The sequence below is a fragment of the Ovis canadensis genome, chromosome 4 (genome assembly GCF_042477335.2).
Source record: "Ovis canadensis isolate MfBH-ARS-UI-01 breed Bighorn chromosome 4, ARS-UI_OviCan_v2, whole genome shotgun sequence".
Taxonomy (NCBI): Eukaryota; Metazoa; Chordata; class Mammalia; order Artiodactyla; family Bovidae; genus Ovis; species Ovis canadensis.
In genome coordinates, this window is record NC_091248.1 from 78189032 (window position 1) to 78213256 (window position 24225).

At 38.6% G+C, this 24225-nt stretch overlaps 1 protein-coding gene and 1 non-coding gene across 5 annotated transcripts in view; one reads left to right on the forward strand and one right to left on the reverse strand.

Moving 5' to 3' along the window:
• Positions 1–24225, reverse strand: part of BBS9 (Bardet-Biedl syndrome 9) — a 471120-nt gene that overhangs the window by 39660 nt on the left and 407235 nt on the right. The window contains exon 22 of one of the 4 annotated variants that reach the window (XR_011256695.1): positions 226–304. The exons of 2 other annotated variants lie outside the window; for them this stretch is intronic. Coding sequence is in view for 1 of the 2 variants with exons in the window: in XM_069588066.1 (XP_069444167.1) it covers positions 7783–7823 (41 nt within the window). In the remaining variant the exon portion in view is untranslated. Of the gene's footprint in view, positions 1–225; positions 305–7245; positions 7824–24225 lie in introns of those variants that run through there. One more of the 4 variants, XM_069588066.1, reaches the window with a different exon arrangement.
• On the forward strand, positions 15316–15422 carry LOC138439962 (U6 spliceosomal RNA). Its single transcript, XR_011256900.1, has one exon. It is a non-coding gene; the product is annotated as a U6 spliceosomal RNA (small nuclear RNA).

Consider the following 24225-nt stretch of genomic DNA (forward strand, 5'->3'; position numbering starts at 1 on the left):
CAGCAGCAGCAGCAGCAGCAGCAGCAGTGGCAGCAGCAGCAGCAGGTAGAATCTGGATTTGAAGAGTTCTTCTCATACCAGCCTTCAAGCTGTTTTCACTTTCCCATGTAGCCTCACCCATCACTTGATGCAAATATTTCCTTCTGATGTTATAGCTACACTGTAGTCTGCAGCCAGAGATTCTTAAGCATTAGTTCCAAAAAATCAATACAAATCATTCTTTACCTCAAAAAGAGAGATTATCTCCCAGCAATGAGTTCAGTTTTTGGAGAAACAGGCTGGATCTGCTTTCAATCTCAAATGCCTGGTAAGGCAACATAGAAATATTTGTGAGATTGTGATTCTCATATTATGAGCACACATTACATTTTTACCTCTTTTCCAGAATAAATTGATCAGGGCTTTAAAGTCACAGCCAAGAATTTCTTTATGTAATCTTCCACGGCAGTTTTTAGCACATCTGACGCAAAAAGGAATAAATCATTTTCCATCATCATCATCATAATAAAAGAAAAAATCATCATGAGCAGAGCATTCCCCATGGGCCAGGTCCCATGCTATCTTCCATGCATTAGGTAATCAGTCCTTACAATGCTACCATTGTATCACTTAAGGAGACAAAGTCTCAGAAGGATTAATTACTTGTTCAAAGTCACATGGCAAGTAAGTGGTTGACTAGAACACAAATTCTTGTCAGCCTGTCTCCATCTATCATTACTCAAAAACACATCACCTCCAACTAATTATATGTTGCCTACCTTAAACTAAAATACCTTCCAATATTAAAATGTAAGAGATATTATAGGTGAGAGTTACAAATATGATGATACACGAGCATAAAGTAGATAGTGTAAGAACAGAACCATAGTTGGTAAATTACATTAAGTAATGTTGTTTCAGTCACCGAGTCATGTCGGATTCTTTTGTGACTCCACGGACAAGTCAGCAAGGGTCGTCTGACAGTGGGATTTTGCAGGCAAGAATGCTGGAGTGGATTACCATGCCCTCCTCCAGGGGATCTTCCTGACTCAGGGATCGAACCCATGTCTCCTACACTGGCAGGTGAATTCTTTATCACTGAGTCATCTGGGAAGCCCCATAGCAATTTTAATAAAAATGCAAGTAAAAGAAATCTCTCTCCTCCGCTCTATCCCTCCCTCTCTTCTCTCCCTCCCCTCCTCATTTCCCAATAAAACAGGAGACAACAGAATACTTTCTTGATCTTTAAAGTAAAACAGTAATATAATGAAATGCATTCTTAAATTAATGAATTCCAGGCAAGATTCTTTTAATCTTTCAAAGCTAAAATGAATAAAGCATAAGTTCCAGGAAGAATTTGGCCTTACTGGTAACAGCATACTGAGATCTGAAGTTGTAGGCTAGTTTCTTTCTCAGACACTCCAATCATGCAAAAGGGCCCACCATAAAGAGAGCTTCTTCGAAGCGCTTACTTTGCAACTCATGACTTCACTTTACCAATAAATGCAGGTTGGCACAGTCATTATGTAGCACTCCTACTCAGACATTCCTTCCCTTCACCATCATTTATAGTATGCACTGTGGCTAAACTGACCCGTACGTGCAACTCAATAGGCATAGAAGATTGAGTTATTCACATGAGAATCAATTTTACATTAAACTAAAATAAAAAGTTTCTTTTAAAGAGTTGGGTAAGAGGCCAAAAATACACACCATTTCACTGAAGCAAAAGCACCTTTCTAAGACAGAGCGTTGTTGTAAAACAGGCCCTAAAAATATTATCAAAATTCAATTTTCTAATCAATGTCTTGATTTCAAATCAGAATAATGTCACAATTGGCTCAAACAGAATGATTTTTTGTTTTCCACGTAGACTTCACTTCCTGTGTTTGTGGGAACTGTAAATTCTTTTAAAAGCAGTCTCTTAGGATGACAGTCATAGGATGACAATAAATTAAAAGCAAACAACTACTACTAATCCTAACAATAAATCTATTTTTAGATTTTAGGTTCCAGTGGTCTTTACCTGGGTTTAAAATTGAAGAAAAATATATAGATGTCATAAATCTGGGAGCTTAAATCTAAGTGAGTATCAATATATATCCTTGCAAATGATTTTATTATTGACCTGAACTTGTCATTTTGACCTTAGAGATGACATAACACATCTGGAGTACTGTTTTGACAGTGTTTCTGATTTACACATCCAAGGCTCATTGCAGTTGCCTAGGACCTACCAATTTAAGTCAAAGAATATAATCCATAATAACAATCACACTTTTATTCACACTCTCCATGGCATCAACAATTTGGCATCAAAATTGACATATTTTGGATTATTTAAAGAATATTAAGGATGTCTCTTTTCTCATTTCCATGGCTTCTATCACTAAATTTTCAAGACGTAAGGCTTTTTAAGTTAATGTGGTGAGCTGTTTCAAGTTTAGTTTAGAATACAGGACTGTGACTTATAATAGGGACACACTTGCTTTAATGGAAGCCAATTAACTTAATTTGAGGGGAAGATGGCATTCTCTCCTGTCTGCACACTGAAACTTTGGTCAACTGCTATCTTTTCAGAGAAGCAGGAGAAAGGAATATTTCATTTCCTTCTGGGTAGTTGCAGTTAATTTTAAGTAGTCCTAGGTAACAGGCATGTACATTTAAAAAGACCTCTCTCCTTAATGAAGCTTCCAGAAGTGATTACTAAAAATGTTTAAAATCCTCTACTGAATACTACAGAGACTTAATATTCAGTCCACCCGCCACGCATACCAATTTCTCCCTTTGATTTTTGAGGATAAATTTAAGGGCCAGTTAGATACTCATAGAAATGCCCTGTATGGCATTGCTACATAGAAGACAGAGTATCATTAATATAATCTTCAATTAATAGAAGGAAACCTAATACTGCTTACATGCCTATTCTGAGTTTGAAGTTACTTTGATGTTACAGTAATTTCAATAACATTTTTTATTTATAGTGAAGGACTATTCTTGAAGGATCAGACTATGTAGAATTGCTAAGTGGTCAAATTAATAATACCCATCTCTCCTCAAATCACAGGCAGTGGATTGTAACATGTCATGAGGAATCACTGAATTAACAGCATAGACATCAACAGAAATTCTTATCATGTTTATATTACAAAGTTGAGTCACTTCTTATTCTGGAATTTTATAGTTGTTTATTTTTCACTAAGAGAGCTTAACTATGATATTTCCCTGTTGGAGGATCACAAATTAAAGCACTTCTTTTTTCTCTACTTCACTTGATCACATCACTTGTTTTCTTCTTGCTCCACTGCCTCTTCTCTCGTCTTATTTAACTTCATCCTCATCCACACCTATTATTATCTCCTTTCTAATTTTCATGGAGAAGTTCCTATTTTTAGGAGGAAGACAGCTGTATTTTTAATTTTCCAGCTAATCTTCCTTTTCATATTACTTCCAAGTTCTTATCTCAGATTCCAAAAAACGATTAATGTTCCATGAACACTGGAAATTCGTAGCTTCTGTCAATGCTACTGCCTCTAGGATCTGAGACAGGCAAAAGAAAATGAGAATACTGTCCCCTTCCCTCCATCCCTGAGCTATCCTGGCACAGCAGTGAGTAGATCTGAGACTACTCTGTAGTTGTGGCCACATGAAACATATACATGAAGAAGCAAGAAATAAGACAAGAAAATCATTTCACCCTTAAATACGTAAATTGGTGTCTTGCTGTATCTCACTGTCTGCTGAACTCAGGGTAGGCAAACCAAGAGCAGGGAAGCTCGAAGAAAACTCAGCAGAGCCGTAGGAACTGCAGATGTGCTTATTCTCTACAGGCTGGTACAGCGGCTATAGCAGCAGACACGCTGTATTTTCTCTTCTCGTGGTTGACCCAGTGGACGCAGCCATAATGCAGCCGCAAGGGCTTTTCAGGTGGGGCTCATATATGCGTACCGCACAAAGCAGTCTAAGCGAGCACCTTGTGACACACATCCGCAGTGTTATAAGTGACCTCAGCTGTTACATAACCATGTATTTATGAAACGTGGGCCAAGAAGCCGTGGGGCAAGAGAGCCTGACCATGCCATCGTGGCTAATTTGCTCTTTCCCTACAATTGGGGAGGGAGGGTACTGGACAGCTGTAGCAGACTGCTTGCAGAGATGAAGAATCCTGTAACTGTGAAGCTCTTTACAATTGTGTCCATTGATTCTTTTTCAATGTGTTAAGTGGCTTACTAAGGTTATACAGATTGGTAGACTGAAAAAATAAGCTGTAGGATTAAAATGACAGAACTGAAATGTATGGTCCCTGATGCTTGCCCCAATAAGAACAATGAAAGTTTTAAAAGGAAGAGTCTCCAAGAAAGGCAAAAGAAGAAAAAGGCAAGACTGGGTCCATTTAGCATTAGAAAGAGCTGCCTGGAGGAAGTCAGACATCTTCAATTACAAATAGGGAGGGGTGGGTGCTGGTGAGCTATTTTTTTTTTCCACTGAAGTCAGGACAAAAGGAAATGAGTTTAAATTACAACAGGGGGGATTAAAGTTAGACATGAAGGAAAAAAACCTTCCTGATGAGAAGACTGGTGAGATAATGGAACACATAATTGAGAGGGCTGTGGAAGCCTATCCCTGGAGATGCTTAAGAATAAACATCTATCTTTTTAGGGCTATTTTAGAAACACAATGGCCTGGAGTATTAGAACGGAGACTTTTAGATGTATCTCTCAGCCCTAAAATATTATCGCTTTATTTAATGAGACAGACTGTTCAGTGGTTCATGCCCTGAAACTACAATGAATGGGAGGAGGGGACGGAAGCAGGGAGCAGCGCTCTTATTTTGACTTTGCTTGGATAAAAGCAGTCTCAGAGCACCTGAATCAAAGCCTATACCCAGGTGTGGCTAATCTCATAATAGTTAATGAATGAGTCTCATAAGGATTTCCAGAGTTACAGCAAGTTTGGACCATGCTCCTTCATTAAGTAATGGGACTGTAAAAATGTCTTCTTTTAGAAAAGGAAGCAGTCAAATCACTTGTAATGTGATGAGGAGATTGAAGTAAGTCTGGTTATCTTGTTTCTACCAAGAATAATCCAACATGATACCTAAACCAGTTTGGAGAACAGCCAGTTGTTCTACATTTCAGGGTCAGGAAAGAGATATAACCTATACAGAAATTCATCCAGCGCCAAGAGCCTACCATATGCAAACTCTATGCTAACAAACAGGGGTACCAAGGGCACAACACACATCCTCTACACTCAAGGAGCCCACAGCAGGGTTGCATTAGGATATACCAATCTCTATAATACAACGCAATCCTATATAGGGTGCAATGGTCAAATGGGGAGAGAACTATGACTCAGGGAGAGAGGGTATTCGGAGTAGGGGGAAAGGCAGGAATGGTCTCAGACACTATCCGAATCATAAAAGTTCACATGAGTCAGCCAGCTGGAATATACAAGATGGGAATCCTAGGCAGAGGACTTGTGTGCCTGAGGACAAGGGAGACCTGAGAACAAGGGGAAAATATGCTTCCTTCTAGGAGTCTGTGGATAGCTCAGAATGGTAGCTGCCTAATTGGCAAGTATGAGCGAAAGGACTGGAGACACAGAAGCCAGATCACAGTGGGACTCAGGAGTCACGGCAGATAACCAGCAGTTTACTGTGAAGGCAATCAGGACTTCAGCTCAGGAGGGACATCATCACATCATATGCGTCTGCATGGGCTGCACAAGATACGTAAATTCAACTAGCAGCATATTGGGCGGAGATTTTTCAGCACCTGGATAATGGTTGGTCAGGTGAGCATTCAATTTCCAGGCTGGTTGATTGCCTATGTCCAAGCCACAGTATTATTTTTATTGGGTAAGCGGCCATCTAAAGCATCAGTCAGGCAAGCCTGCTGGTTCATCCTTCCTCTATGTCCAACAGCTAAATGATGATGTGGTAACACAATGGGCAATTCTTGGCATTTACTTCTTAAAAAAAAAAAACTAAAAACTAAAAATGCATGGTTGGCTAACTCCATTCTTAAAGAACAGCTTATATCACTTGTACTCTCCTGACACCAGAAATTAAAAAAGAAAATGTCAAGAGTTACGGAGTTCTATTTTATCATCATCAAATATCCTGCGGCTTTAGAGCAATTATCACTGTGCTTTACCCATCAGCTAAGCAATGTTTATTCCTGGTTTTCTATGGACACAAACATGTTTAGGAAATCAACTACGAAGATAAGTGTGGCCACTGGGGACAATTCTCGTGCTAATGATCATTTTCACCAAAAGCAGGGAGCAGGGTTATGAATCATCTGTGACCACTTATGCTTAAGCTGAATACATTAAAATTTAATGGTTTCAACACAAGAAGCCAGTCATAAGTCTGCACATCAAGGCACTAATGTGTTGGGCCTAATTGTACTTAGATGAAGTAAGTCAGGAATGCATGGCAGCCAACCATATTTTGCTATAAAATGAAAATTATGAATCTCTAATCACAAGTGAGGATTCCTTTTATAATTCATTATTCATGGTTTAATTCACTTTAAATTATTCATTTTCTCAAATGTTATTGCTATGGCCTTTTAAACTTTTCTACTCCTCCACTTTCAAGTGATAAATGCCTGAGAACTGAGTGGTCTCAGGCCTTCGAATATAATAAAGTACTGCTTCAACATGCTGCTGGCTCTGCTCAAAACCACTCCAGATTATGAATGCACATCAACTATTCAAGTTTAGGACTGCCACCTTTCATCTGGTCTAAGAGATAACAGGTTCATAAAAAACCTCCTATTTCAAGAATTGTCATTTCTAGTAAACCCTAAGCTTTGAAACAAGGCCTCCTCTGTGATCTGGCCCCTACTCAGTTTACCAACCCTGTCCGCTGTCATCCTCCCCAATCACCTTGGCCTTGTTTCCTACTTGCTTTGCATTTCCTATTCCGTCTCTCTAGGACACTGACTGCCTCCCCTATTCTCACTCCCAACCCCACCAAGGGCATCTTCATACAGAGGGCTCCTTCCCACCTCACTGCAGATAACCCCTCTTTAGGAAGGGCTCCCCAATCCCTCCTCCCCCTGCTGGTTCCTATTTACCACACTACCTTGCCTTCGTATTATTCATTATAGTTTGTAATTATCTTTTTATGCGTTTGTGTATTGCCTTCCTTCCCCACTGGGATGGATGGTTTATTAGGGCAGAGTCTTCATCTACTTTGTTCACCTCTGTACACCTAGACTTCTGCATGATAATAAGCACATAATAAGTACTCAATTATGGTTTATATAATAAACACAATTTTAATTCCAATAGATAATGATTAAAGTATATTTTAACCTGAAACCACCTCTTCAGTTAAAGAGGTACAATTTACCCCCAATTCTCTTCACATCCTTCTATGAGCTGACTATGAGGCATCAAAGGCTCTGCCCAAGCAATCAGCAGAGTCACAGGAAGTAGAACTTGGGACAGTTTCTGGTGAAGGGTCGTATCACAGACACACAGAGAAGGATACTGAGATCCTAACAGTTAGAGGTAAAGAAAAAGAAACTGAGGTTCAGAGAAGTTGAGAGAAAAACCATCTATCTGTATTTCAGCATCCTGCATTCCATGGAGAATTCCAAGCATCCAAGTCAACAGGAAGATCTTCAAAAAGAAAAAAGCCTGGAAGCAACTTGGAGCACTATCAACTTGGATCAACTCCTTAGAAATGCTACAAAACCATGTGTAGCTTAGTTTCAGACTGAAACCTTCTCGTGGATACAGAAAGAGGACAGACACTCTTTGCCCAGGATCACCCCCCATCAGCTGTCATGGTCCACCACCACTGCTTTCCTTGTTAACAGTCTCTTCTGGAAAAAAAAAAAAACAAACCATTAACCAGATCATCTTATGCACGGGAGTTAAATACAAAATGAAAGGAAATAAATAGGTCAAGTTAATAAACAGTAAGTCTGTGAGTTACTGAAGTATATTTTCACAATAAAAATCAAAGTCTGACTGGCACCTTTGTGCATTTTATGCTTTCTCAAATTAAGTGATGTTTCTGGCTAGCACACAATGTGTTACTACAATAAGGAAAACTTAGATTCAGATATTAAATATGAATTCATGATGATGGCCTTTGAAGTAATTTAAAAACCTATTCAAATGGAAACTGAGTGTATAATTACTAATACTAGACATTCTTGGAAAAGGCAAGCAGAAAAAGTAAAAGATCTTCAGATAAGCAGTCCACTTAAGAATCTTGGGATTATTGAGAGATGACTTTACAAGCCATGAAGACAAGGTTATCAAGGTTTTTCTTAGTAATAATAAGTTTTTTCATGACACTTTCTTGAAATATTTTTATTGGCATTTGTAGGAGACCTGAAGCCAGGAAGAAGAAAGGTAACTGGTCTTATTATGAAATCCATGCCTAAAATGATAAAGGCTCAGAAAAAGGGAATTAAGTAAATATTTGCTAAATAACTGATGAGGACCCAGAGAGATGTTATGGGGAGGGAGGTGGGAGGGGGGTTCATGTTTGGGAACGCATGTAAGAATTAAAGATTTTAAAATTTAAAAAATAAAAAACTAAAATAAATAAATAAATAAATAGTAGATAAATATTAAAAATTAACTTTCAACTCCCAGTCCCACATATAATCCTTTAGATTAGGCTGATTTTCTTTCAGACAGTCTTGTACTTCTCATGGCTTGCCCTTCTCATTACTTATTAAAACAAGATTTGAAATGTCTACTGAAGTCATTCAAAAATTGCTCTTTTGGACTTAGGTGGCTAATGTAGCAATATAATTTACAGAGGATACATTATGTTAGACCTTACACTGATTCTGTGATGTTCCCAGATGCCCACCAAGGACTCCAGCAAACTGACACCTCTAAAGTCATTTTCCTGGCATCCTGAGACAAGTTTAGTGCCAGGTCTTCAAATACGAATAGCTCATATGTCATCCCATTATGCCACCTAGCCCCAGACAGCACACCTTTAAAATAGATTTATTTAGGCTATAAACTTACCGGACAGTGCCTCTGTCTTCAAATATATTACACTGAAACAGCTGGGAAAATAAAATCCCAACTTTCCAATGCTGAAATATCTGAGGCCAATTTGAAGTATGAAGGGGCTATCAAATTCTATAATAGATGCAAATTTAGATGATGTTTTGTAAGGTATTAAAGAAATAACGCACAAAAAGCAAAATATAAGACTGGCAAAACTCGAGGGTTCACCATCTGTGTGTTTTAGTCACAGTTCAGTAATACTACTCAACACAATAAGCAGTAGAGGTTTCACAGATTTAATTAACAAATAGTTCCAGATAGGGAACATATTCCACTAAACATCAGAGTACATAATTCACTTAATGTCAGTAAACTCACTCATTCCTGTTGCCCTGGAAGACATTCTTTATCTAATGAATCTTTGAGATTATTAAATAACCCAGAAGAAATTAGTCTATATCTCAAGAAAATCCCCTAGTGACACTGGGAAAAAAATACACAATGCTACATAACATTTAGTCTGCCAAGTGTTATCAGCTTATATAAACAAAAATAGTCATCATGTATTTTGTGTCCACACTGAGTTTATGCTCTAAATAAGAATGATATACAGCACATAGAGAACCAGAGAGTGTAACAAAAAGTGCCAATGTGAAGTACTGACAGTAAGTATAGGGTTGAAACATATGAAATTGCAAACATTATTTTATCTATAGGAATTAAAATAATTAGCTAAGGATAGAATATTCAGGGAAGGCTTCCTACAGGAAAAGTGGACATGAGATAAGCACTCAAATCAACTTGGATATAACTGAACTCATGACCTGTTTCTATCAAGCTTCATCCTCTTCCAAAGATGCCTTCTCAATGAATGGAGCACCAGCCAACTGGAACAAGCAATACAGGACCACTCCCCAATATTTCTCTTTTCCAATTAACCCTTCAGTTCAGTTCAGTTCAGTAGATCAGTCGTGTCTGACTCCTTGTGACCTGATGGACTGCAGCATGCCAGGCCTCCCTGTCCATCACCAACTCCCAGAGTTTATGCAAACTCATGTCTGTTGAGTTGATGATGCCATCCAAACATCTTATCCTCTGTTGTCCCTTCTTCTCCTGCTCTCAATCTTTCCCAGTGTCAGGGTCTTTTCAAACGAGTCAGCTCTTCACATCAGGTAGCCAAAGTACTGGAGTTTCAGCTTCAACATCAGTCCTTCCAATGAACACTCAGGACTGATCTCCTTTAGGATGGACTGGTTGGATCTCCTTGCAGTCCAAGGGACTCTCAAGAGTCTTCTTCAACACCACAGTTCAAAAGCATCAATTCTTCGGTGCACAGCTTTCTTTATAGTCCGACTCTCACATCCATACATGACCACTGGAAAAACCATAGCCTTGACTAGACAGACCTTTGTTGGCAAAGTAATGTCTCTGCTTTGTAATATGCTACCTAGGTTGGTCATAACTTTCCTTCCAAGGAGTAAGCGTCTTTTCATTTCATGGCTGCAGTCACCATCTGCAGTGATTTCGGAGCCCCTCAAAATAAAGTCTGACACTGTTTCCACTGTTTCCCCATCTATTTGCCATGAAGTGATGGGACCAGATGCTGTGATCTTAGTTTTCTGAATGTTGAGCTTTAAACCAACTTTTTTTTACTCTCCTCTTTCACTTTCACTCAACTTTCACTCAACTGGAATTCCATCACCTCCACTAGCTTTATTCGTATTGATGCTTCCTAAGACCGACTTGACTTCACATTCCAGGATGTCTGGCTCTAGGTAGTGACCACACCATCGTGATTATCTGGGTCATGAAGACTTATGTCCTATCAACAAATCTGCTCATTTTCTCTTCTGAAGAAGTTCTCATGGCTATCTCTCTTCATGATTTCACTGCTACTTTCAAGTCTGAGCCTCTATAATCTCTTGCCTCATAGTATTTATCTCACGTTGTAACTGGATATCTGTATGATTGGGTTTCCTTGGTGGCTAGATGGTAAAGAATCTTCCTGCAACACAGGAGACCCGGAGTTAGTCCCTGGGTTGGGTAGATCCCCTAGAGAAGGAAATGGCAACCCACTCCAGTATTCTTGCCTGGAGAATTCCAGGGACAGAGGAGCCTGTATGATTATTTCATTAATTTATGAAATAGACTATATGATATACAAAATGTATTAGAACCTCAGGTAGAAATCTGTCAGCTCCCACCTCTGCCCTCATCTTGCTCCATCTTAGCAGCATGTGACAATGCTGACTTTGGAAATTCTCCCTTCTTGGCTTCCATGTGGCTCCTTTCTCACACTTTTCCTTTTACTCATTCCTTGGCTACTTCTCTTCAATTTCCGATGTTGGTTCCTGCCCTTCTTCCTGACCTCTAGATGCTGGAAGGCCTCAAGGTTTAGATGAGGCCTCCCTTCTCTTTTCTCTCTCCATATGAGTGAGCCAGTCCAGCTTCAAAGCCTGTGATACAGAGGCTGCCATCTCCCGACAGTCTCCCCTGAGCACCAGACCACTCAGTATTTACAACTGGGTGCCCACTAGGCTTCACAAATGGAATAGGTCCAAAACTGAGTTTTCTACTCTGCCCTTCCTATCACCCACGTTCACACACACACTGTTCTTCCTCCAGATTCCCTCCTTTCACCAACAATACTACTTTCTACCTTGTTACTAAAGCCGACATTCCAGAAGTCATCTCTGCTTCCTTGTCTGACCCTAACGTGCAATCCATCACCATGTTCTACATATTCCAGACTCTGAAGTAGGCCATTGTGACAACCCCAGTCATCATCACCTCTCGCCTACATGTCTACAATAGTCTCTCTAGCTCTCCCTCCAGCTGTTTTCCAAATCATTCTGGATATAGTAGCCATAGTAATTCTTGAAAACATACATCAGATCACATAATTTCTCTGCTTAAAACCATTTGATGGCTTCCCACTACTCACAGTGTGTGTATGTGTGTGTGAGCGTGTGTGCACATACATGCATGCTCAGTAGCATTTGGGTCTTGGGGACCCTATGGACTATATAGCCCACCAGGTTCCTCTGTCCACAGAAATTTTTGAAGCAAGAATACTGGAATGGGTTGCCATTTCCTTCTCCAGCGGATCTTCCTGACACAGGGATCAAACCTGCGTCTCTTGCATCTCCTGCATTGACAGGTGGATTCTTTAACAATAGTGCCACTTGGGAAGCCCACTACTCATAAGGTAACATCTAAATTCCTGACCATGGACTGTAAGGAGTATTACATGATGTGGCTCTCCTTTCCTCATTAAGATCAAGCCATCAAGCATATTTTGAATACACGGAGCCCCTTCTAGCCTCTAGCCCTTTAAATTCCTTTTTTAAATTATTAGGTATAATTAACAAAGATGTAAGAGATTTAAAGTTTACATGTGATAATTTGATATATGATATGGGAGAGTATTCCCCTTGATGATTTAATTAACACATTCATTAGCTCAGATACTTACATATGTGCCTGCATGTGTATGAATATGAACTACTCTCAGCAAATCAAAGCTTTTGAATCCTATTCTTTCAGCTTGGAATGCTACTCCCCTAGATCCTCATTTCTCATCTTCCACATCACAGAAGCCTCCTCCAGTCACCCTGTATAAAGTAGCCCCTACCTGTGCAACTCTTTCAACTTCCTTTGTTACACTGTACATAATTCAACCTGCAGTTCTCCTATTTAGCCGTACCAACTGTTTATTATCTGACTCCTATGCCAGAAGTAAGCTCCCATGAAGCTGGAAATCTCTCTTCTTGATCAGCATATTCCAATGCCCAGTATACTGCCTAGAACATGACAAAGTTTTTTTGTTGTTGTTGTTAAAAAACAAAAAAACAGTCCTATCTTCATGAAGAAAAGTCCTTCCCCCCTTGAAAAATTTTACACATGCTCATTATGCTGCTAATATTGTTCCCTACACCAAAGATGAATTGTTTACAGATACTGCTATTAGCTTTATCCTAAATTTATATATAAGTGACCACAGTATAATTGGTATAATTTATAAGTCTGGAGGGGAAGACAAAGAATAGAGTCGATGTAATATGGCAGAGGAAAGCTGGGCAAAGTTTAGAAATGAGAAAGTAACACCAGAAAAGTAAAGGTGGACTGTTTGCCACTGTGCCTGTAGTAACGAGAACAGTGCCCAAAACATACTACACATGCAACAAAAATTTCACTTTGGGGTCTCAGTCTGGCTTTGTACATGATATGTTTTTAAAATGGAAATGGTGGATTAAGTTCATCATTTATAAATTTATAAAGTGTAAAACTTATCAATGATTTTCCATGAGATAACAGGTCAAGTTTTAAAAATTTAGCAGCCTTGTATTTTATCTAATTTTGAAAGGAAAGATTTTTTTATCTCTTAAATAAAAACAGGTAACAATATTAGGTAACTTGTCTGCCTCTATATGACTAAATGTCCCATTGACAAAGTATGCTGTATCAAACTTTATTTTTTCATTAGTTCAGTTCAGTTCACTTTGGTCACTCAGTCATGTCCAACTCTTTGCAACCCCATGGGCTGCAGCACATCAGGCTTCCCTGTCCATCAGCAACTCTCAGAGCTGACTCAAACTCATGTCCCTTGAGTCAGTGATGCCATCCAACCATCTCATCCTCTGTTCTCCCCTTCTCCTCCCACCTTCAATCTTTCCCAGCATCAGGATGTTTACCAATGAGTCAATTCTTCCCATCAGGTGGCCAAAGTACTGGAGTTTCAGCTTCAGCATCAGTCCTTCCAATGAATATTCAGGACTGATTTCCTTTAGGATGGACTGGTTGGATCTACTTTCTGTCCAAGGGACTCTCAAGAGTCTTTCTCCAATACCACAGTTCCAAAGCATCAATTCTTTGGGGCTCAGCTTTCTTTATAGTTCAACTCTCATATCCATACATAACTATGGGAAAAACCATAGCTTTGACTAGACGGACCTTTGTTGGTAAAGTAATGTCTCTGCTTTTAATATGCTGTCTAGCTTGGTCATAACTTTTCTTCGAAGGAGCAAGTGTCTTTTAATTTCATGGCTGCAGTCACCATCTGCAGAGATTTTGGAGCCCCCCAAAATAAAGTCAGCCACTGTTTCCACTGTTTCCCCATCTATTTGCCATGAAGTGATGGGACCAGATGCCATGATCTTCGTTTTCTGAATGTTGAGCTTTAAGCCAACTCTCTCACTCTCATCTTTCACTTTCGTCAAGAGGCTTTTTAGTTCCTCTTCACTTTCTTCCATAAGGATGGTGTCATCTGCATATCTGAGGTTATTGATATTTCTCCCAGCAATCTTGATTCTAGCTTGTGCTTCATCCAGCCCAGTGTTTCTCATGATGTACTCTGCATAGAAGTTAAATAAGCAGGGTGACAATATACAGCCTTGACGTACTCCTTTCCCTATTTGGAACCAATCTGTTGTTCCATGTCCAGTTCTAACTAGAGCTTCCTGACCTGCATACAGGTTTCTCAAGAGGCAGGTCAGGTGGTCTGGTAGTCCCATCTCTTTCAGAATTTTCCACAGTTTATTGTGATCCACACAATCAAAGGCTTTGGCATAGTCAATAAAACAGAAGTAGATGTTCTTCTGGAATGCTCTTGCTTTTTTGATGACCCAACGGATGTTGGCAATTTGATCTCTGGTTTATCTGCCTTTTCTAAATTCAGCTTGAACATCTGGAAGTTCATGGTTCACGTAACGATGAAGCCTGACTTGGAGAATTTTGAGCATTACTTTGCTAGCGTGTGAGATGATTGCAATTGTACAATAGTTTGGGCATTCTTGGCATTGCCTTTCTTTGGGATTAGAATGAACACTGAACTTTTCCAGTCCTGTGGTCACTGCTGAGTTTTCCAAATTTGCTCACATACTGAGTGAAACTCACCAAACTTCACACTTGAACCCTTGGTATCTGCCATTCCATTTCCTTATAACTAGTAAGTTGGGGCCCTGCATGCTGCCATACTACTCACTAGTACAATGTATTTACTTCTTGTTTTATGGGGTTTAAACTTGATTCTTGTTTTATGGGCTTTAAAGCCATAAATATCTTAGAACAAAAGCCAAAAATATCTTTAAACAACCAATATGCAAATGTTTATACTAAATAAAAATATTCCTATCAGTATTAGCATAAATCACAGCTTCTGAAGCTAGAGATTGATATTATATTTTTCAGGAACATTTTACACATGACATGGAGTATTGCTCAGAAAGCAGACATGAAAGAAATACAAAAATTCTAACTAACCAAAATATTATTTATTTTTAAATAAAAATCAAACATTTAAAAAACAAAAAGGTACCTTTTAAAAAGCATAGAGTTGTGCTCGCTTTGGCAGCACGTATACTAAAATTGGAATGATACAGAGAAGATTAGCATGGCCCCTGTGCGAGGATGACACGCAAAGGCGTGAAGTGTTCCATAGTTTTTTCACAGCAGGATACTCTATGACCCACCTCCTAGAATATTGGAAATAAAAGCAAAAATAAACAAATGGGACCTAATTAAAATTAAAAGCTTCTGCACAACAAAGGAAACTATAAGCAAGGTGAAAAGACACCGTTCAGAATGGAAGAAAATAATAGCAAATGAAGCAACTGACAAACAACTAATCTCAGAAATATACAAGCAACTCCTGCAGCTCAATTCCAGAAAAATAAACGACCCAATCAAAAAATGGGCCAAAGACCTAAACAGACATTTCTCCAAAGAAGACATACAGATGGCTAACAAACACATGAAAAGATGTTCAACATCACTCATTATCAGAGAAATGCAAATCAAAACCACAATGAGGTACCATCTCATGCCAGTCAGAATGGCTGTTATCCAAAAGTCTACAAGCAATAAATGCTGGAGAGGGTGTGGAGAAAAGGGAACCCTCTTACACTGTTGGTGGGAATGCAAACTAGTACAGCCACTATGGAGAACACTGTAGAGAAAACTGGAAATACAACTACCATACGACCCAACAATCCCACTGCTGGGCATAGACACCGAGGAAACCAGAATTGAAAGAGACACATGTACCCCATGTTTATCGCAGCACTGTTTATAATAGCCAGGACATGGAAACAACCTAGATGTCCATCAGCAGATGAATGGATAAGAAAGCTGTGGTACATATACACAATGGAGTATTACTCAGCCGTTAAAAAGAATACATTTGAATCAGTCCTAATGAGGTGGATGAAACTGGAGCCTATTATACAGAGTGAAGTAAGCCAGAAAGAAAAACATCAATACAGTGTACTAACGCATATATATGGAATTTAGAAAGATGGTAATGATAACCCTGTATGAGAGACAGCAGAAGAGATACAGATGTATAGAACAGTCTCTGTGGGAGAGGGAGAGGGTGGGATGATTTGGGAGAATGGCATTGAAACATGTATAATATCATATGTGAAACGAATCGCCAGTCCAGGTTCAACGGATGATACAAGATGCTCGGGGCTGGTGCACTGGGACGATCCAGAGGGATGTACAGGGAGGGAGGAGGGAAGGGGGTTCAGGATGGGGAACACGTGTACACCTGTGGCAGATTCATGTTGATGTATGGCAAAACCGATACAATATTGTAAAGTAATTACTCTGCAATTATATAAATAAATTTATATTAAAATAATAATAATAATAAAAAGCATAGAGTTGAGACATATTGTACATAGAAATACAACTAAAGGCATTTTACTTTTCAGAATCAGGTTATATACTCTAAGAGTCACTAGATAGAATAGTTTTTCATTTTCATTTTTAATTGTTTAGGAAATATCACATTACACATAAATCAGAAGGGTCTAGTTATTCCAATGATTTATTTGAATAAACAAACACACTAAAAATGTTTTTCTTTCAAAGTTTAATGTGAAAAGTGCATTTTAAAGGCTGGGAGCACAGACCTGACTTCATTCAACAGTTCTAACTGCAAGAACATCATCATTTCTTGTAAGGGCTGTGTAGTGTCAGTAGCAGAATGTCATTCCCAGTTTAGGCCAGGTATTTTGGCCAGAAATAAAAATGGGAATGGGCCACCTTGCTGGATCTGCCCCTTCTATCTGTGGGTATTCTCATTATTTTAAATGAAAATAATGTGACATAAAAATAAGTTTCAGTGACTATCTCACATAAGTAACTGATTGATGAGTTTATTCTAAGTACTTGAAATACTTTATCGAGGGACCCTAAAATCCAAAGGAGAATTAAAAACAATACATACAATTTTAATAATCTTGAATTTCTACTGAAAGCACAGAAGTTATTGTTGAAGATCAAATTCCTCAGAGAGAGAACAGGTCCTGGGAGTAACAGGTGAAGGAAAGAAAACAGGATATGTATTTACTCCAATTTGGAGGTGAACCAGTAAAACCTTACTATTGAAGACAGACTCACTGAGGTAGCAGAAGTTCGGGTAGGGGTAAAAGTTGAGAGGAAGAAAACTAGAAAAGATTTTTTACAAGTTGAATCAGTAGAAATCCCTTCAAACCATCAGCTGCTGGAATAAATACAAACTTTTTATCCTCACATTTGAATATAAAATAGTCCCATATACCAATTAAACATGGGAGAAAAGTTTTATTTTTTTATATCATACAAAGCCTCAGAGATAAGTACCTTCCAAGGGATGCTCCAGTGTTACGGAAGTACTCCTTCTTTTGGTCAACCTACACAATTTTTAATGATATTGAAAACTACACAGTTAGGGTTTCCATTATAATATCTCATGTGAAATTAGTCCAAAGAAAAGACAGCTCACATTTACAGCTGGATGAGGGTAAAAATGTACATATTAAAGATCTGTTCATATGACATGGCTGAAGAAATAGAAATAGTGATGTACTTTAAGAGTTATTTAATTCATCCCCCTACTCTCAGGCAGGGTTTTTCCCAAATTATCTTCAGACTGTTGACTATCTGTATTAGTTTAAACATCTGCAGGGAAGGAAATTCCTCAAACTCCCCTGGTATTCTACTCCTATTTTAACAGCCCTTCTTCCAAGAAACTGGGCTTTGGTCATCACATTGTAATTAGTTACCAGCCGGCTTATCTATCAACAAGTATTTGTTAAGTACACACAGGGAGAACGTTATTCTATTAGGTCTTTGATGGTAGACCTTCCCCTATAGTTACTCCTAATTGCTTCTCCTGTCAAATACAGCTCTAATCCTGGATTCAAATATTCTTCAATTAACCTTTCTTCATTCCATTATGGACTCCCTATTACAGTGGATGACCCAGGAATTGAACCCAGGTCTCCTGCATTGCAGGCAGATTCTTTACCATCTGAGTCACCAGGGAAGCCTCATAATTATTAATAGGAGCAACCCTATTAAAAACTGCATGCTTTCTTTACTTCTAACAATATAGTTTGATTTTCAAAATAATTTTGAAGCAATATGCTGTTTCAAAACAAGGTGGTGCCATCTCAGTATTTCAATGAGAAAATTATAGCTCTAGAGGAAGAAGTAGCTGCACAATTGCTAAATGGCTGAGCTTGTCCCTCCCACAGCAGCCACTGCAAATCAACCTGAATTTACTGCCTCACCATTCACCACCTTCTTGCTCTCTTGCAGATTATTATAAAACTTTACTTCTCCAAAGCTCATGTGTCTGAACTTCATGAAATGTTCTTTTTTAAAATCTCCCTATATTTCCAATTTATATCTGTCTTCTCATTTATTTCCCTTCTCAAATACTCTTTTCAGTTTAACTGTATTTTAGATTATTCCTCTGCTTCCTCAAACCTCCCCATTTAATGTGAATGTTGGATTTTTAGCCTTCTCATCTTACCATCACTCCCCAACCTTCAAACATCTTGAAATATATTTTCTAAAGAGAAGAAAAGGAAAAGAAGTAAAAACCTTGATAAAAGCCTACTTCTTCTTGCATTTGCCTTCCTATACTGTTCCTTCCAGTTACAGACGGATCATTCCTTGACCTTCTGTCCTAAATACTACCGACACCATTTCTGCTGGGAATTGTTTGAAATTCACCTCCTCCGTGTAGAATGCACTTCTTATCTGGCTCTGCAAATAAATCCCAAATCCAGTGTTCCCTGCCTCTGCCTTCACTACCATAGTGTTCCTCCAATGACAGAGTTTCAGTGATGGCCTCTAAGCTGAGGATACTAAAATCTACTTTTAAGCTTTAATCTTTCCCTTCAACTCAAATCCCTCAGATCCAGCAATTAACATATCTCTTTTCTTGGATGCATCTTAGTCATCTCAAGCTCACTGTATTTGAAATAAAGCACATTATTCATAACAAAATTACAAACAATGATTTCCATCAATGCAATTTAAAAACTTGATGAAACTTCTATATTCTTCCCTATTTCCCATATTCCCCTCTCTCCTGTGTACCACTATTAGATTAGTATGTCTAAAACACAGGGAGTTATTTTTGCTTTACTTTTTAAATCACTTTTCAAAATGGAATAGAACGCTGTCCTTTATAAATCACTTATATCTTAATCTAAACAGTTTCCTTCACCATTTGCTCAATCTCTTCTATCTAGCTTTTCAAGTTCTATATCAACTGGTGCTTACTGATGTACCAAACTAAATTTCCAACCTAAAATTTAAGCAGTTTATTTATAGACCCATATCTCCTTGCTTAAATTAACAACTCTATCTATTGTACCTGCCACTGTCCTTTCTGAATATCTAAAATTCACACCTACTTTAAGACTTAGCTTCTTTATAAACAGCTCCACTGATTCATTCTAAAAACATAAGGTAGACCAAAGTTAGTTTCCTGTTTTTGATACCAGACTACAGTCTATGAAATGTTACCATTGGGGAAAGCTGGATGAGAGTACCTGGGATTCTATGTAGTATTTTTGCATCTTCCTATGAGTCTGTAATTATTCCAAAATAAGAAGTTTAAAAAATATATGATGGGCATCAACTATATATATACTAGGCATAAGTAGGATGCTATGTTCACACACACAAAAAAGGAATAAAATATAAGTCCTTCATGCACTTAGCTATTACCTGGAGGCATTATGGACTGACTTGTGTCCTCCCCAAAATTCATAGGTTGAAGCCCTAACCAGCCCCCCAATGGGGCTGTATTTGGAAATAGGGCCTTTAAAGAGGTGATTAAGGTTAAACGAGGTCATGAGGGTGAGGCATCGACCCAAAAGAACTAGTGTCCTTGTAAGAGGAAGAAGACACACCAGGCGTGTGCACAGAGAGAAAAAGGCCGCGTGCAGGCACAGAGGCACAAAGCAGACGGGAAAAGACAAGCCCGAGCCAAAGACAAGCTATCGGGAACGGTTTCTATAGCAAAAGAAGAGTTAAGAAATGAGAATGCTCTAAGAAGGGAATGGTGTTATTGAAAAAACCTGCAGGGAGGACTGAGGTTTATAGCCAAAGTGCTCACCTAATTTAGTAATTATGAAGTCACCTGTGAAAAGGGTAGAAAATTGCTCAGAGATCAATAATTTGCACGATTTGGCCTATTTTCAGAGATGAGATATAGAGGTAGGAAGGAGGCAGAATCCGTAAACAAGCTGCACAAAGTCCTGAAGAACCTGTATTTGTTTATCACAACTGAAATATAAACAAGCCCCATAAACACAGGTCATTACCCTTGAATACTGTAAAAGTCATTAATTTTCCTGATTTACAAAACTGACCATTTTTTCATTACTACCGTTTCTGATACTACGGTCATTTTATTGCTGACATTTTTACCAGAGTCTCTTTTTATCAAAGTTATATATGTTATTTATAGGAAAATGTACACCTTATATGGAAGAGAAATAGTAGGAGGATGCTAAGACACCACCTGTAACTGCCCCATCCAGGGTAACTATCATTAACACATACCTCAGTTCACATGCTTCTGGACCAGATCTTAAGAAGTAGACAGCTGAAACTGTTTTTTGCTTTCCGCCTTTGCTGACTTAACTTAGAAAGGCCTATCTCGCCTCCATATCTATGTATTTACCTCTATTTTGTTCTGTTCAGGCAGTTTCCCTTTTTTTTTACATTTAAATCTCCTACCCATCTGAAATGTATTGTGGCACATGTTTTGGACTAGGGAATCTACTTTTCCTCCAAATGGTTGGTCTGTTCCCAGCAACATTTTTCAATTAATTCACCGTGTCCTTTTTCCATTGCTTTGAAATGCCACATCAGCACATGAGATCAGAATTTAGGCTAGCGCATTCTAAATTCTTACATAATTGGGGGGAGGGGGATTCTCCTATGTTCTAATTATCTCAATTGTAGTAATAAAAAACAAAAGCATAATACGAAGATAGTCGCTCAAAAACTAACCGGCCACTTATAAAACTAGTCTCTACTCAAGCTTCTTTCCACATTCAACACTATATGAATCCCCACCTGCCATCAACTTCTTATATTGGTTCATCTTTCAGTGACTGTTGGAAATTGTTACAAATACAGCATAAATGGGTTGCAGAGGGAAATTACAAATCTTGCAAATGATACAAAATACAATGCAAATTAGGTGTTATTAGAGAACCACTTGTACCACATGCATGGACAGTACCCAGGGAAAATCTGGCAATTGGTCCAGTTAACAATGAAGTGAAGAAAATTGGTTAGAATAATGACAAGATAAATATTTCTGAAGAAAATCGTTTGCATAAAAATCATAGGCCCCTAGGAAAATGGATAACACGTTGGAATGTGTTTTCTTAAAAATGGCCTTCTTTGTAAAGGTGCTAGTTAGGCCAAATTTGAGTGTCCTTCGTCATACCAGAAACAGAACGTAAACAAACACCTCCCGCAGCTCCTTCATAGCTGTCTCTAAGAACTGCTATAACATAACAGACATCACATAAATTTTGGCAAATATATGATAAACTTACTGTTGATTTCAATTTTACTTATTTTTCAAACAAATCTTTTGTTTTCCCAATGACAACAATGAAATGGCTCCAGTTTCAGGGAGTCTTTTCCTGATACCAATTAGTCTCGAACCTTCCATAATCAATCTAGCAATGTAAGGTAAACCTCAGCCCTAAGCACCTGCAAGGATGAAGCAAACATGTATGAGAAAGTCAGCTAGACCACCAAAGGTGTTCGCATTCAGATTTTTTAAAAAAACACTACACTGGTGGCCCCATGGAACTCTTATTCTAAGGGTAGAATTCATATCACTGAGACTAAGAAAAAGGCATATAATGAAAGTGCAATATTCCCCAGCAGAAAGATGTGAGCGGTAGCGGTAAGAAGAGAAATATAAGTTTGATGGTTCTGTAATAAAAAGAATACCCAGTAAAGGTTAGGTTATATGCTGACGCAGAATGTGAGGGTTGATAAAGGCAAGCAGGAGAAATGTGAGGCAATGAAGTCCTTAAGGTAATTCCCACTGGGGAAGATTTTCAAATTCTGGGTGCCAGGGAGGATGTTGTCATCATGGCCTTTACTGGAGCACAGAAAGGGCACATACAAGGTGCCAGGCTCATAAAGTCAGGAGGCTAGAAAAGACCAAGGGTTTTTTATTCTGAGATGTTTATTCATCTGCCATTTAATAGGGAACACGGTAAAATTACACACACTCCTGCCTTTTAATACCAACCACTAAGTCACTTCATCGTTCTAGAGCCTTCGTTACACCAGCTGTTAGGTGAGGGAGACAAACCAGATGATTTCTGAGTTCCTGCCCAACCATTAAAAAGAAGATAGTGTCTGCGAAAAATGTTTGTGTGTTCATGTGTTCGGTCATCCACTCCCTTCTAGAATGCCACTTTACCTTCATGTATTCTGAAACAACTATAGCAGCTAAACAAATTAACATCATAAATTGCACAATTACTGGTTTGAAGCAGACATAACTCACAGTATTTCTTATTATGTCTGAAATAATGGTACCAAGTCACCTACCAAGATAATAAAAATGAAGAACATAGCAAATACAAGGTAAACGTTTATTATGTTCCTCAGAGCAAAGAAAAGAGATTGTGGGGAACAGTTTCTGCCCTTTTCTTCCCACAGTGCAACACCAATTTAAGTGAAAAGAAAGCCAGATTGAGAACAGTTTACCCAGAAGGAGGCTCTGGCCAGAAATCTATTTGTACCGTTGTGGTTCGTGTGGTCTAGTGGGAAGCACAATGGGCTAGAAGATTTCGAATCTAGACTAACCCTTCCAGTAACCATGTGACTCTGGGCAAGATATTTAGCTTTCCCTAACTCCATTGCTATTTGTAAAACAGCAATAATTTCACATGTTCCTTCTACCTCAAAAACATACCAAGTACAGAAATTAGTGTGTGAAAAATTGGAGCTCCAAGGAGGAAAAGTATTATAGTCAATAATGAAGCATGGCAATGACAAAGAGAGCTGATTTAACAATTTTTTAAAACTCACTGTCATGATTGGATCACAGCAGGTGGGAGGGAGAGTCACTCAACTAAAGCCAAACAGTGTTACGTGAAAGCAAGCTACTGTGATCACGACAAACACTCACAGCTTCAATCTCCCCAATGGGATGATCTCAGTCAGACTAGCGCGACAGGCACACACCTGGCTTACAGACTCCTGGATTGTGAGCAAACACATTTTCTACTTTCCTTCGTTCTGTGCCTACCTTCCCTCTCTTCCTCCTTTCCTCACCGTCTTCCTTCCAAACATTTAGAAATTTTACATCAAGGGTTTCTATGGACCCAGTCCTGAAGTCGCCTCCAAATCTAGTTATTTAAACAAATGACTATAGTTCTACATTCAATAAATGTGGCATCCTAATAGTAGACAGCAATGGGTGAGTAGAGGCCAAAGGACTAGTTAGGAGGGTGTTAGCAAGGGCAAGATGAAGAAGACCTAAATTCAAACTATTAGAACTGTTTCTATGTAGGAAGGCAATTCTATTCTGAGACACCATATTAGAAATTTGGTTTTGAAATAAAAGTTATGTTCTGTCTGTGTATAATTAAGGTAAAAAATATTTCAAATCATAGACTATAGAATGGTATGGTCCCATGCCAGTCATTCTCTTCATCCAAATTTAGAAGATGAATTACACATACATCTACACAATGGCAGTAATTATAGTTTGAGTTTCTCAGTGTATCTCTGTTCCAAGAATTGTGCAAGGTACTTTATAAACATATAAGGCCCTAGAAACAAGGACAGCATTATTATACCCACTTTGAAAGGAGAGACTAGACTCTGGAAAGTTAAGTAACATATTCAAGTCATATGAGCAGTAAGGCACAAAGACAGGACCCAAACACTGTCTGTCTGCCTCCAGAG